The following is a 16,467-nucleotide window of genomic DNA, read 5'->3' on the forward strand; positions in this document are numbered from 1 at the left end:
GCTTTCTTTTAAATGAGGAGACATTTTAGTAGTAAATTCAAAATGTAATAAAGCAGATAGGCCATTTTAGATGGACCCGACTCTTCACAGATTTTGGACTACAAAAGTACTAAGTAAGTACTTTGCATCAGTCAGCTCATCTCTCCAATCCCTCCTGAACATGACATCAAATGCAAAGTCCTTGCATTCTGGTGTCTCCTTTAGTTACTTTTACTCCAAAATGGGTCTGCCCCACAGAGAATTCATCAAGTCACTAGCAGTAATACTGTCTAGGATGTTATTTACGTACTTTTTTTAATTGTGTGGTTAAAGGATTTCTAAATAATTTCCTGGAAAGAACTGGTTATGAACTGATAAAACTTTATCTAACTGGGTTTAATTTTTTATTTGAAAAACACATGAACCTGAGTATCATAAATGCTAAGAGCAGCTGATCATAAAGCAGAAGGCATCTAGTTAATTTTTTTGTTTTCTCTCCTGCACAGGGCCTGACAAAGTTCCTTACTGAGTGGCCAGGAGTGGCATTTACCTCATTAGCCCGGTCACCATCGGAACAGCCTTACTGGCTGTTTATCTCCCAACAACTTTAGCAATTATTCTATTCCCAATAGAATCCAAGACAGAATCTCAATTCCTACAATGGTTAAAAGTGATTTTGATCAACATTCTCCACAGACATTTTGTTTCTGTTATTCATCATATGGAGACTTTTCCACACATACATGCGACTTGAACTTCTGATCTTCTCTGCAAGAGAGCTCCCATCCTGTTCCGCACCACACAGCGGTAAAACCCAGCATCATGCCTCTGTAAAGACGGGATAATATACCTGCCAAATACCAAAAAGAAATGTTAATGGTTCTATATCCAGAGAAGTTCTAGCATCACAAGTGCTCAACAAATATTTTATTTTTGGTAAACTAATGTTTATCCAGTCCTTCTCTGTAGTCAATACACCTCAACTGCAATTTATCTGGGAGATTACATAATAGCTGTCTGTCTCCCCAACTAGGCTGTCAAGAGTACATGAAGCTAGGTTCTAGACCTGCCTTGTTCATCACTATGCCTCTGGCAACCAGTACACTGCCATGCATGTAGTGGATAACACTCACAACGAGATGAATAAAAACAAATATTAAATAGCTATAGGTCATTACACTTAAACTAGACCTTTTAGCTACAAGTGTGTATAATTCTTTCTCTCAGAATCTAAGTTATTTCTAGAACTGGCAACAACCTTTACATCATAATGTGTTGTGTCACTCTTCCTAAAAATTCAAACAATGTTTACAGGTGTCATCAAAGCAAAGACAGCAGTAGCATCATGACACAGCTCCCCTCTGCACTTACTGCTGTAGACCACAATTCATACACTTCCCTCACTTTTCCACATATGGCCCTGACATTAACTTTAAAAATGTTTTGGGTAACTGAAAGGTGATTTCATAGGTATTTTCTATTGCTGTGACTTTAAGTAATCATGTCCTTCAGATCAATGCCTTTCTAAAAACTTCAGTAACATTTTATAGAAGGAAAAAAGTAGTTAGAGGATACAGTTTCCATAAAAGCTCTGCTTTACAGGTTTACTGTTAGTTTTATAACTTAGGATATTTTGATATCCATAAGCAAGTACAATTTATAACCAAGGACCACTTGAAGTGAGTTTTATAGCCCCAGAGCCCAAATCTTTTACAATACCTAAGAAAATACATTAATTGGTTTCTAGGCCACCTTCATAAACACACAAGAATAAGGCTGCATCCTGGATACTTTTTACAAATAGGAAGTTGCCTACCACAAGAAAGAAAAGGGAAGTTAACATCCAATCTAATGGTAGCCTATTTCCTGAAAAAGAGAAAACTCAGTGATGCTATCCTTTATTACAAAGACGTTAATAGTTATCTTCAACTTAAATATACTTCTCACAAAGGATAATCAGAGAAACTTCTAAAAATTAGGTAAAGAGCACCATGTATGGTATGCTTTATTGGCTCAGTTCCTAAGCATAGCTTGAAATTGCTTATATTCAACTGATTGCTCATCTTCAAGTATGTCCAATTAACCTGAAAAAGGAACTTAAAGGCATATTTTTTAGTGAATAAAACATTTGGACAATATAGGTAATTCAACACTAAGCAAATATTAATCAAAGTATGTTTTCCCTCTGATAACCATCTTGATATTCCCATGACAAGATTAATAAAATCTTTTATGAAAAAATATTGCTGAGTTTTAATCTTCAAAATTTTATTCTGAGGAATGACTCATCTCAAACAAAAAATTAATTAGTGTGGATAATAAGAATAATATCAAATTGAACACAAAGAGTCAATGCCATTTATTTAAATTACAAATCAAGACTAGAAGGATGAGCAGCTCTGTCACATACTATGATCATAATAAGGAGGAGTTTTGAGATTAAGTTATAGTCAACAAAACTTTTTGAAGATGAAATTACACAAGTTATGGGAGTACATATTTGAGAAACTACATGAACAGTTTCATCATGGCAACATTTCCATATTTATATAATTGTTATCCATTCCATTTTCCCTTTTTTTGTAGTATCCTAAATAGATTTTAAATTCTTATGAATTTCTATAGTAATCTTATGTACTAATGCACAAAAATAGCAGTGTTTTCAAACCATAGGGAGGAGCAGATACAAAATTGAATATTAGGCATATGCTGTTTTGTACCATCTCTTTAGTCTAATGTCTCACCAGGGAAAAAAATATACAGAAAAGTTCCAAAGTACTCCACCTATTACAGGAATTCCTACACAAATTATGTTCACCTAACAGATGGGAATATTCACTGCAAGCCTATTGTTTATAAACACACATTTTTAAGCAGAAAAAGTTTCCTGGCTCTTTATAAGAAAGTATGATAAAATCTTAGTACCATATGCCACTAAAATATAGAAAATGCCTGCTCCTATTTCAAATAAACACAGCAGGGAATGTTTATATTCACTGTATAAAAGCAGAATTCTACTAGACAAACAGAACATTTTCCAGGGCTAGTTCATTATCAGGAACAGCAAATTAAAGAAAATGAAACACAAAATCACAGCAAAACCAAGAGTTTTAATGTCCATTTCTGCTAAGTAGGACAATACCTCAGTTCTGAATTGCCTCTCAGATGAGCCACAAGAACCACCCCAGAGTTTCCATAGCAAGCAACTTAGCTCCATTTCAGTCCATAAACTGCTTGACTAGCCCTGCCTAAAGTGAACATTTGACACTGTCTGAGGTCTACAACTATTTTCCTGTGTCTGTCTGAGGTCTACAACTATTTTCCTGTGTTCTGAGAATTTTTTACTTGGTGAGTCTCAGTGGAGGCAGACTCCTGGACACAGGATGAGATAATGCATGACCACTGGCCACAGGTACTCTGGATTTTTAGAACTGAGGCTGGTGATGCACAGGAATAGGACTTAAAGGAGACAGAAGTGGTGCCACGGTACAGCAGAGCCTGTAACCAGGGGAGCACTGTGGTGTCTACTGCCAGTCAGGGCAGTAGCTCAAACAGCAGCATCCAGGCTCCAGTTGAACTAGTGCAGGACTCTTGCAGGACTGGCTCTTGGGCTGATGTGGCTCTAGCTGCCTCATCTCACTCCCTTCCCAGTGCCCAGCCTGCCTGGTGATTGATTCTAACAGCAACCCAAAGTCCATGCAATAACTTCCTGTTCCATTTCAGTAAGAAAGAGTTTGTTTCTGTGGCTTGTCCTAGAATTCCCCAAATATCTACACTACAGGACAAAGCCAAAATAATTTCAGTTGAAACTTCTGAAGTTACTAGGCACTTACCATGATCACAGGAAAAAAATAATGCCTCTTTGAATCCTCTCTCTTTAAAAAATCATGGCTTCCTGGTAAACCAGTAAGAATCATTAGGTGATTAACAGTCCCTCCAAAACTGGGATAAATTAACCTATTATGACTTTTACTGAACATAAAATACTAAAATTTTAGAAAATATCTGACACTATACTGCCTGCTTGCAGACAAGCTACTATGGAGCAGTTCTTCTAGCAACAATAATATAGTATGACTGAGGACACAAGTCTACAAAGACCTACTCTAGTTCTGAATAATGAAGGCACATCTTCAGTTCTTCCTCTCAGGTCAGGCAATATAATTCACAAGAGAGAATTTTCATGCTCATTAAAATTAGATCTAAAGCTTTTTCTTTTTCTTTGAATGGGGGTCCACATCCATTTTATGCCATTCCAGGTAAGACTATTCCCCATAATTTCAAACCTTTTATGCTCGTATAAAAATATCTATTTTGCATGAAAACAAACAACTAAGTTCTATTATAAATTTTCATATCTTGGCCCAAAGCCCAATCTTATATTCACAGTGAAAAAAAATGATTAAGGAAAAAACCAAAACAAAACCAAACCTGGTAAGCCATTTATACTCTTGGAACTAATTTGATTCTTCTTTTGGAGATGTGAGGAGAAATAATTAGGCTTTCAATTTTATTTTTATGTTTCCTTTTATAAGTAAGTTTCCTATTTTTATAAGTACATGAAATTAAAAAGAATAATAGTCAAAAGTGGGATCAGTCTATAACTTTTTTCACAAGTAAAATACTGAAATGAAAAGTCCAGACAGAAACATGTTAAGAAAAAGATTAAAGGACCCAGAGCCTTAAGCAGTGTGGGACTATAAGGGATTCTACTTATTTTAGCCAAAATGTGCAATACTAGTTCATCTGAGCCAAAGTACAACTGCTGGGCAGTTCAAAGAGGACAGAATCAATGAAGAGTTAACCAGCAGAAGAGTGACTATAAAACAAGTCAGGAAAACTGAAGCCAAACAACTTGGGGAACTAAGCCCCTTGTGGGAAGACCCAGTCAGGAATCACACTTAGTTTAATGGGATGATAAGAAACCAATTGGTTACATGTCATCTAACAAAAACAGTTCTCAATTAAATAGACCTTTCCTCCTGATGAGTAGGGGGCAGAGCAGATTAAAAACAAAACACAAGTAGAGGAGTTTTTCCCATTGTTTAGCGATGAAGCATAATTACATGATTTGTCTCTGGGTCTTAAGATTTTTAAATACTGATCTTGTATCCTTCTAAGGATACACTGCTAAGTCCATATATTAGTTTTAGCAGCTTTTTAATAGATAATGTCACATTTTCTACATAGATGATCATGTCACCTTCAAAAAAAGATATTTTTATGTCTTCTCTTAAAATCAAGATGCCTTTTATTTCTCTTGTATTTGTTTTCCTCATTGCACTGGCCAGTATATCTGCTCTTGGGATCTGCAGAGCTTCCTGCATTGGTGGGTTTGTAGTTTTCATCAAATATAGAACATTTTCAATATTATTCCTTCAAATATTTTTCTGCTCCTGCCTTCTTTGGAATTCCAATCACATATACATTAGGCTGGCTGAAGCTGTCCTCTAACTTGTTAATGCTCATTTCATTGTTTTTGATTCCTTTTTTTTTTCTCTGCCTTTCATTGTGGATAGCTCTATTGCTATAACTTTAAGTTTACTAACATTTTCTTTTGCAATGTCTAACTGATATCCCATCCAAAGTGTTTTTCATCTCAGACATTATAGGTTTCATCCTCAAAAGTTTGATTTCTGCCTTTTAATATCTTTCATGTATGTATTTGGCTTTGATCACTTGGAATATATTTATGATGTTTCGTTGTCTTCCTCTACTTTTAACATCTGTGTCAGCTTTGGCTTGATAGATTAATAGACTGTTTTTCTTGTCCTTATGAGTCATACTTTTCTTCCTCTTTATGTGCCTGATAATCTTTGATTCCATTCTAGACATTATAGATTTTATCCTGTTTGGTGATGGATATTGTTGTATTTCTATAAATACTCGAGTTTTGATCTCCGAGGCTTCAAAAATACTTGAAAGTCGTCTGACCCTTTCTGGTCTTATTTATAAAATCTTAGGCATGATCACAGTTGTATTTGGTCAAGGGTTAATAATTCCCACTACAAATCCAAGATAATAACCCCATAAATTATGAGGTTTTTTGATATGCCTGTGAGAACAGGCATGATCACAGTTGTATTTGGTCAAGGGTTAATAATTCCCACTACAAATCCAAGATAATAACCCCATAAATTATGAGGTTTTTTGATATGCCTTTGAGAACAGCCCACTCCCACTCCCCAATGTGGTGAGCATGGTAAGTACTACCATCACTTCTGGGCAGTCCTCTCCCGGGCTTGGGGAATCTCCTCATGTGAATGTGCTGATGAATATCCTGCCTAATACTCAACATAGAACCTCTGCACATCTCTAGTTCTCTCTCTCTCTGGTATTCTGCCTTGATCTCTCTAGATTCTCCAATCTCTTCAACTCAGGAGTCCTCCAGACACTTGTGCACCCCCGTGTCTGGGCCATCACCTAGAAATTCTTGCACAGCATTAAAGCTGGGGAAATCAGAGGGCCCACTGATTTTCTGTTTCTCTGGCATCACCACCTTTGGCTGGCTAATATCCAGTATCTTGAACACAACTGTTTCATATACTTTGCCTGGTATTGTGGTTGTTTAGATTTCCTATCTAGGATTCTCTTTTATATCTCTTAGTGAGGTTTTCTAATTCATGTAGGTTCTTATAGAGGTTATTCCCAAGTATTTGATCATTTTCATTAATATTATGAATTTTCTCATCTTTTTATAAAACATAAGAAAAATTACTTCATGCTTAATTAACCATTTCTATTTTCTTATTGAAATAAAAAAAGAATAATCATCTTTCAAACTTCTATTGTTAATACTGTCACATAAATTGAACCACAGAGATAGGCCATATAAGGAGATGGTAAGATTTTTAGCAGTTCACAGTATCCAATTATTTTTCCCATTAGAATAATGAATATCATGCCTACCACTAAGAAATTATGAGCATACATATCTATTCATATATATATACACACATATATATATATATACACACACACACACATACACACACACATATACATACATATATATTTATTTCAAAGTAGAAAATAATTGAGGAACATTTTCTGGGGGGTTAAAAAAAAAAAGAGACAAATCTCCCCACAACAGCTATATAAGCTTGGTTTAATTGCTGAACTACTACAATTTTGCCAATACAGTCACCTGTGCCTAAATGTGAATACTAGCATCAATATGAAAAACATCTGAAAATCGCTGGTATTCATTGTGCAGTTTGCAACATATGCAGCAAAGGAAATGCTATTTTTGATCAAAGCTGGGAAAGCTGAGGTTATATTATGTGCCCTTTATAGGATTAGTATTTTCTACTGATACCAAAGTGGGGGTGGAAGAAGAGAGACTCAATTTCAGAGAGAAAACAGCTACCATTTTCATAAAGTAGCCATGTTTTTCAATTTGAGACTGAGAATGGTCTCATGAAGGTTAACATATGATAGCTAAAGGTGCTTATTGGAAGGAAGTAGATGAAAGAGTAATTTGAAAAAATAGCATGAGATTTTTGGACAGGTTTTATATCTAAAAAAAAATGATGACAAAATACAATGGATCCCTGATAACCCATCTCAGTGTCTGAAGCCCTCAGTGAAAAGTATATAATTTATCACATCTACCCAAACCATTCTTGCTTTAGAATAACCCATTTCTTCTAAGTTTCTAGTGAAATGAGAATGAAGCATCTATCTCATTTTAATGGTCCCTATATGAAACACCCCTGCAATCTTACTTCAATGACCCACAATGCTTTATCTTCCTGCGAATTATCCAGAGTGTGCTAAATTAACAGGTAAATCTGCTAGTGCAAAGAGCAATGCATAAAAAGCTCCATCTCCTTCCATATTTTAAAGTGGGCACCAAAATGGTTTTATCATAAATCTAAATAGTTGCATATGTAATAATGGCATGGTGTCTGCTATAGCATTTTTAAGATTTGTTCATTTATTTATTTATTTAAGAAAGAGAGCTGGGCAAGGGGGAGAGAGGAAACAATCTACAAGCAGACTTCCCACTGGACATGGAGCCCCAAATGGGACTGGATTCCAGGACCCTGAGGTCATGACCTGAGCCAAAACCAAGAGTCAGCCACTGAGCCACCAGGGCACCCCTGGTTTAGCATTTAATTTTTTATTTTTATTTTTATTTTAAGATTTTATTTATTTATTCATGAGAGACACACAGAGAAGTAGAGACACAGGCAGAGGGAGAAGCAGGCTCCATGCAGGGAGCCCGATGTGGGACGTGATCCCAGATCCTGGGATCACGCCCTGAGCCAAAGGCAGATGCTCAACCACTGAGCTACCCAAGGCGTCCCTGATTTAGCATTTTAATATAAAACTGTTACACTTGTTTTACATGTATCTAACAGAATCTAAATAAGTTTGAAATCCACATTATCCATTTTTTATTAATGAACTCTTTAATAGAACCTTCATATTGTTCCTTTTTACTCTTTGAACTTGAGCCGTAAATCTATTTACCCCATAGAAATTTTATTCTAATGTAACATATTTCTTTGCCTGGAAGATACTTATTGATTATCCATCATACTTCTCTGAAGTAAAAATACACATATAATTGGCAACTTAAAAAGGATGTCCTTTGATCAAAAGATTCTAGGTGCTTAAAAAAATTCTGTATTATATATATGTTCATTGCAATTATTACACAATCAAAACAACATAAATGTGTTAATTTTGTAATATAATTATTTAAAAATTTAGAAAGAAAATGTGACTCTTAATGACAGGAAAGTGGCTATTTCTTTTCAATTACATTTCATTGAATGGGAATTATTTACCATTAGAATAAACAGAAATGGATAGAAATTAACAACAAAGGAAGGTATTGACCACATTTTTGTGATCATTTAAATGTTCATTTAAATCTAATGAGTACATGGAAGAAGTAAATAAACAAGGGGAGAAGAGGCTGAAGCATAGCAGCAAGCAAAACACAGGAAAGTAATAAAATGGATATGATTTAGACTATCAAATAATCTTTTTTGCAAAAATTGATGAAAGTTACTTTTGAATAAATGTTGGAGAAAATACGAAGCCCTAACTTTCCTCTCCTGCATGTTCCTTCTACATCAAGATAGAACACTGATCTGCTGAAAGTAAACAGCACTTTTTACCTCCTCCTCCCTAAGATCTGCAACTAAGGCCTTACCAGGCTCTTCTCATTTCAGAGGGTGAAATACAGACAGACCAGGCTTCATAAAAGAATATTTCTCAACTTCATTTTTTTTCTAACAAATCCTGAATATTCTACATCTACTCTGTGTAAATGGAAAACCCCCAGTGCACCACTGTGAGTTTGCCACCTAAATAAAACAAGGTGACTCTGCCTGCCATGGATCTATCTTGCACATGCTCTTTGCTTTGTTCTTATTACATGTTCCTTAAGGCACAACATATTCTTTAATAACAGCTGGATAATGAGAAAGGTGGGGTTGTTAACAAAAAATTGGTATAGCTCTTGTTGCCCACCTATGCAACATATCCGAATTTTTAAAAATGCAAAATTGGTCAAAATATCCCATTTCCAGTGTCTTCCTTTCCCCTAAATGGACTATGTGAAAGGCAAATAGTTCTTCTGGGGTTGTTTAAAAGAGCCTAACATTTTGTTCAATCCAAATATCCTGAACTATGGACTTGTCCTGCAACCTTGAGATGCAGTTCCATAGGAAGACAAAGACAGGGAGAGTGAGCCTTCCTTCTGTGAACTAGGAAAAAGAATAGAAAGAGGGTGGGAAAAGAGAACCATAGGTGCCTACACAGAGACATGTTCTTAGCTCAATCTCAGAAAACACATATTTGGAAACTGAACATCTAGAAAACAAATTCTTTTTCATTATCCATGCCCATGTTCCCCACTTTGAAGACCATTGTTGTGGATCACTCACTTCCCTACTTTTTATAGGGAAGAACAACCTGGAGCCTTCTGAAATCTCATTCCTTTCATCCTGGGACATACAAAACATTATGTCATTTCATTTTTATGAGAATCCTTTGAGGTGGGTTTTATTACACCCATTTTACAATGAGAAAAGCAAGATCAAACTGGTTAGGTCGCTTGTCCAAAGTCAAACACAGAAGTCAAACGGAAATATCTAAATTCAAGGCACCTGCTGTTAGAGCCCATTACTCACATGTGTTCTCATTTCTAAACTTGCTTTTTGTTTTTTTCTTTCTTAGGCCCCTCCTACAAAACCAAGTCCTCTAACACCTCATTATAATAATATATAATGTCCACTAGGATTTATTAGATTGCGTGGGTCAGGAAATAATACTGTTTTATCAGTAGAGCCTTTTAATGCTTACAACACCACAAATGAGGTATGACCATGCCCATTTTACAGATATTGGTGGCTTGCCTGAGATCACATTACTGACACTAATTGGTAGTCAGCTGGATTCAAACCTGGGTCTATTGATGTCAATATGCTCTTAACTATTATGATAAATTACTTCCACAACAGCAGACACTCTTACAGTATAGGCCTAATAAAGAGGAGGTCACAAATTCTAGTGTCTACAAAGAGCAGATGGATAAGGGACCTGAGCATAGCAACTGTGTCTTTATGTGGTATGGGGACCAGAGTGCTAAGAAACAAAGAGGCTGTGCCCTTCCTAAACAGTAGCACAGGCCAGTGCCTGCTTCTCTGTGGGGCAGCATTGCCATGGCTAGTCAAGAGGGACCAGATTTATATGGAATTTATTTCTGACTAGTCAAGAGGGACCAGATTTATATGGAATCTTACAATTGTTAAATGCTAGAAAGCAATTAAATATATTCTGTGTATGTATCTGTATAAATTTTCAACTTATTTTTTAAATCTATGCACACATACCACATTCTGGACAGGCTGGATGTCGTTCATGGACCATCATATAACCTCTGACTTAAAAAAAATTATGGTTTACTTATTTAAGTAATCTCTACATCCGACATAGGGCTTGAACTGACAACCCTGAGATTAAGAGTCATGTGCTCTTCTAAAAGCCAGTGGGACACTCCTAACTTCTGACTTTCAAGGTGAGTGATGGGCTAATGCCCCATGTTGAGAAGCCAGCCCATTACTCTATTTAAATTGACTGCCAGCCAATTCTTTTATTTCAATTCAGTAAGAGCATGACATTGCTGACTTGGGGACCTCTTGGACTTTTTAAGCAGTCACTAATTCTCTGTCCTACTTAGACCTACAGCATCTGTTATAATAATCCTCATACAGAAATGGAAGCTAATAGATTCAAACCAGAAAGATCTGAGCACTGCAGGGAGACAGGGGGCTTTGCAAGCTGGTGCTTCTGGTCCTGGGAGAAGCCACACCTCAGGTGTGACCTCACCTCGGCCTCCCCTCACCTCAGAGCTTGTTCTTTGTCCCCAGCACCATGCTTACTCCTGCACCCCACACCTAGCACATGCAGGAGTTCGTATACAGCTTTTTGGGGGGCTGGAATGAGAGGCTCTCCTCTTTCTCCCCTCCTCCCAGCTCCATCTTCTCCCATCCCTGACTCTAAAAGTTAGCAAGGTAAATTTTCTGTTGACTGCTCAGAGCTCCAAAAGCTACTGATTTAAAGATCCCTGTTTAAACATTCATGCTTGTTAAATACGAACAATACTGGTGGGCAGGGCTGTTGCCATAAGACAGCAAATTTATCATGCTAAAGCTATTATTTGCATTCCTCTGTAACTATAGCTTTTTTTAGTCTAGTAATTTCACTAACGGGCTTCCTTTTACAAATTTAATGATAGACTTCCTAGGTGTAAATACAATGTAGATCAGAATATTAAATCACATTCTAATTAATTCTATTCTTTTAATCCAAATGCATTAGAAATTCAATCAAATGTTTTCACCCTTTGTGCTATTGTGGCCCATAAGGCAAATATTCTAAACACATCAACCTGAAATAGAATCTTATTTTCAAGCAATCAATTACTTATATTCGCTGGTATAGGTGGTGAGCTCACTGTCATTGTGCATCCACTTAAACTCCAAAGGCCAACTCCCTTCTGCAAGGCAAGTAAGAACAAGGCGGTTGCCTTCCAGGTGAATCTGGGGTAAGCCTGGCTCCGTTTTAAAATATGGCACAACATCATCTGAAATATTAAAAAAAGAAAGAAAGAAAGAAAAGTGAATGAAGTGCACATGAAAACACCATTCATCCAATTAGTCAATCACTTATTTAAACAGATCTAATTTTAAAAAGCATAAATGATGGCTACTTAACCCAATTAAGTAGCCAATAATCCCTGACCCCTTAGAAGCATGTAATACCCTAGATGATATTTCAGAAAGCCAAGAGCTCAATAATCAGCACCATTTGAAAACATTTGACAAGTTTATCCAAGTTATTTCCATTTATGATTAATACCTGTTTAACAAAGGGGCATACTGGGCAATTTCTGGTTATGCAAGCCCTGGTTTTAATTAGGCATTATATTTTCAAAGTAATAGCCAACAGTCTATATGTAGGCTCTAAAGGAAATTTCTTCATATAATCTTCACCTGGTTAAAAAAAAATAATTAGGATAAGCAAGACTAACATGCATACATAAATGACAGGAATCACCAGCTAGCTTCCATCTCACTCTCTCTCACACACACATATCCTGTCTCTTTAGGGCTTTCTGGTGGGCTATAAAACTGGAAACCTATGTGTATTTAAACAACAAAATCCTACACAGCAATGGGAATGTAACAACTATTGCCACACACGCCCTCAAAGATAAATATCAGACATATGTGGAATGAAAGAAGCCAGACAGAAAGACGTTTATAGCATATGCTTCCATCCAAAAGTTCATCAGTTAAAATCCAGGCAAAACCTATCTGTGGTGTTAGAAGTTAGGATAAATGTTACCTCTGGGGGATAGGAACGGTGTAAGGGTGTAACAAGGTGGCTTATGGTGAGCAGGCTAAGACCTATTTTTTGATGTGATTATATGGGGCACTTAGTAAAAATTCACAGAAATTATTCTATGTAAGATTTGTGCAATTTCTGTACATAGACTTCAATAATTAAAAATATATAAACATGAACCTGGGGCACTTAGCTTGTAGTTTGGGCACCATTACTAATTTTCTACATGACTCTGCACTATAATAAACAGAGTTACGACTTCCCACTTTTCAAATACGATCCCCTGGCACAACTGCCTCATCTACTCCTCTCTCAGGCCCCTGAACCCTCTCTACTCCTACATAAACACTCTGGTCACACTCTAAGTTTGAAATCAGGCTGAGCCCTTTCCTACATGGAGCCTTCTGTGTGCTCCTTCCCAGCCCCCATGCACCCTCAGTTCTGTGTGAGCTGACTCGTTCTCATCCTTTCATCTGACAAAAATCTCTCCCCACCAACATGCCCCAACAAACCATGACATTTTTTTTTAAAACCATGACATTTGTTTCAGTCATGGCACTTATAAGATCTCGAAATTCGAGTGCTTGTGGATTACATCAATGCACTCTATGCCTTATTCTTGACCACTTCTGAATCCTAGCACCTAGAACAATGCCATAGGCAAAGTAGACACTGAATTAATATTTGCTGAATAAACAGAATAACAGCATAGATAACAGCAGTTGCTAGTATTCACTGAGTATTTACTATGCGCTAGAAACTAAGTGCTTTGTATGCACTACCTTATTTAATTTTCACAAACACCCTATGAGACAGATGCCATTATTATATTCCTTTTACAGATGTGTACAGGGAGACCCCACATAACTAAGTAACTTGCTCAAGGCCACCCAGATAGTGAGTGGTGAAATCATCATTTAAAACTCAGATAATCTAAAAAACATTTAAGAATTTCAAAATAAAACTCAGATATCTGCTCCAGAATCCCTAATTTCTATATATTACAATTCTAAACGTCATGAGTTTATCATTAAGGAAATCTTCTCAAGAACCCATATCTTAACTTCAAATTTTGGATAAATTTGTGGAATTACTAAACTGGCTCTTAAATTACTGTATTTTTAACAAATTAAGCATCAAAGAACATATTAACAGTGCTAAAATTGAGACTGTATTTTTACATTACACTGTAGTGCATATAGCTGGTTTCCTTTGTACTTAATATTTAGAATTTATTTTTTTCTTAAGATTTGAGAGAGAGCACATGTGCATGTGCTTTGGGAGAAGGCGCAGAGGGAGACTCCATGCTGAATATGGACCTCAATGCTGAGCTCGATCATATGACCCCGAGATCATGATCCAAACTGAAATCAAGAGTCAGATGCTCAACCTACTGAGCAATGCAGATGCCACAATATATAGAATTTAAATAGTTGACCCTTGAACAACACAGAGGTTAATGGCACAAATCCCTCACACAGTCAAAATCCAAATAGAACTTTTGACTCCCCCGATACTTAACTACTAATTGCTTACTACTGACTGGAAGCCTTACCAGTAATTATAAACAGTCGATTAACACATTTTGTATGTTATATGTATTATATACTGTAGTCTTACAATAAAATAAGCTAGAGAAAAGAGATGTTAAGAAAATCATATGGAAGAGAAAATACACTTATTTGTGATACAAAAACCCACATATAAGTGGATCTACCTAGTTCAAACCCATGTTGTTCAAGGGCCAACTGTATAGAGTTTATTTTGCTATTGTTCTCATCACTGTATTTTATTACTATTATACTGATAATATTACCAATCTCTTACTAGTGTTCATTCAAATAATTAAATGTTAAATTTCATTTGGGATAAGAGCCTATATAAAAATATTTATCCTACTAAGATGTCATGCAGAAGCTAAAACATCAGTAGGGCCCAAAAACTCAAGTATACCATATGCAAAGGCCCTGAGGTGGTAGTGAACATGGTAAGTAACCCTGAGAAGTACAAAAGAATGAAAAGCAATTCTGTAGGCACAGAGAAGACAGAGTGAATGGAGGCAGACTGAACAAGGTCTAGGCCTTACATGGGGTTGCAGGCAAGGCAAACAAACATCCTTGTTTCCATGTCATTCCTGTGTGATTTTCAATGGCACCACTTCACATTCAAAAGCGGCCTGTACGAATGATAAATTATACAGCCACCCTACTCATTGGCCTTGGTCAGAGTAGTGCCAGTGTTATGATGATAATGGTGATGAGCTATTATCATAGAAGGACAGCAGACAGCCTGTGAAGGGACTATGCTGTTAAAAGCTCATCTGGCTGCACTACGGAAAAGGAATTAAGAGGAGCCAGAGCAGTAATCAGACCAGTTAGGGTTACTGTGGTGATCCAGGCAAATACTCTCAAAGGTGACTGTGGTTTGGGCCAAGACAATAGCAGTGGTTGTGGTGGTGGATAGAGATGGAGACAAATGGGTGGCTAGAGATGGAGAGAAATGGGTGGCTTTCAAATAATATTTAGGTGTCAAAAAAAATGAGTGATGGACTGAATATGGGACTGAGGGAGAGAGATGTCAGTAACGATTCTTAGCTTTCTGACTTGCAGGATCTTCTGTTCAGTACACACACACTGATTCTGTTATTAGTGCTGGGAATAAGTCACAGTTGCTGTGCTGTAAGAGGTCTACTGTCCAGTTCTGATGCAGGAACAGAGATGGCAAAGTGTCAGGGACTGTGACTGAAAGACTAGGAGGGCAGTGGATCCTCCCACCAAGCCAGGGTGCTGCTGCACACCACCTGCTCTGACGGTGCTGCTGACTGCCAGCAGTGACAGAGTGTCCAATGTCCCTCTTTGCTACATGCATCAGTTGAAACTGGCCACTCTCATGGCCTTATAAGGCTGAACTGTGAGGACTGTAGCTTTGACTCCTTGGGGTTGACTGAGCTGTATTCATGCCCAGCCGTTTGCACTATCCTTAACAATGGAGAGAGAATGGTCACTTCATATGGCTCTAACATCCTACAATGAGGCATAAAAAATACATCTTTTGAAATAAAAAAGCTTCAAAATAGACATTCAAAAATGTGAATCTGGTTATATACTTGACAGAGCATCATCAATTTAATATATTATACAACTGTTTTAACTGTAAATGATACTATAATTCAGTTTTTCCTAGAATTCATACTTTACTAAACATGCCTATACTTTACAAATTATGCTGCATACTCTGATCTAGCAGGAAAAGAAATCTTCATAAAGAGTAGTTGGCAAGGAAATATCTTGTGATCCAAATGATCACAAAAGTGTGGTTAGCACAGACACTAACATTTATGATAGAGGGAAGGGAGGCAAATATGTGTCAGTGTTCTAGGATCTTAATTAAGTGTGTAAGCTACAATCATTATACGAGTACTGTAATAAAGATTAGCCAGTGTGCAGAACAACAGGGTTATCTCTCTGAGCCTAGCACTATTTACCACTGAAATACATGCAGGTGATGAAATTAAGAGAGCATAAAGGTAACAGAGCACAAAAGCTTTGGTGACAGAAAAAGACATAGAAGGGTTGGTATTTAGGTCTACACAGACCCATACAAAAGCATGTGATCTTT

General features: G+C 36.8%; 1 protein-coding gene across 3 annotated transcripts in view; it reads right to left on the reverse strand.

Annotated features, from left to right (window-relative positions):
* SDK1 (sidekick cell adhesion molecule 1) overlaps nucleotides 1–16,467 on the reverse strand; it is an 885,268-nt gene that overhangs the window by 526,577 nt on the left and 342,224 nt on the right. For all 3 annotated transcript variants that reach the window (XM_072753253.1, XM_072753252.1, XM_072753254.1), the window contains exons 2-3: nucleotides 11,926–12,085; nucleotides 723–829 (exon numbers count right to left, since the gene is read on the reverse strand). In XM_072753253.1, the coding sequence (XP_072609354.1) occupies nucleotides 723–829; nucleotides 11,926–12,085 (267 nt within the window). The remainder of the gene's footprint in view (nucleotides 1–722; nucleotides 830–11,925; nucleotides 12,086–16,467) is intronic.

The sequence above is a fragment of the Vulpes vulpes genome, chromosome 3, assembly GCF_048418805.1.
Source record: "Vulpes vulpes isolate BD-2025 chromosome 3, VulVul3, whole genome shotgun sequence".
In the NCBI taxonomy this organism is placed as follows: domain Eukaryota; kingdom Metazoa; phylum Chordata; class Mammalia; order Carnivora; family Canidae; genus Vulpes; species Vulpes vulpes.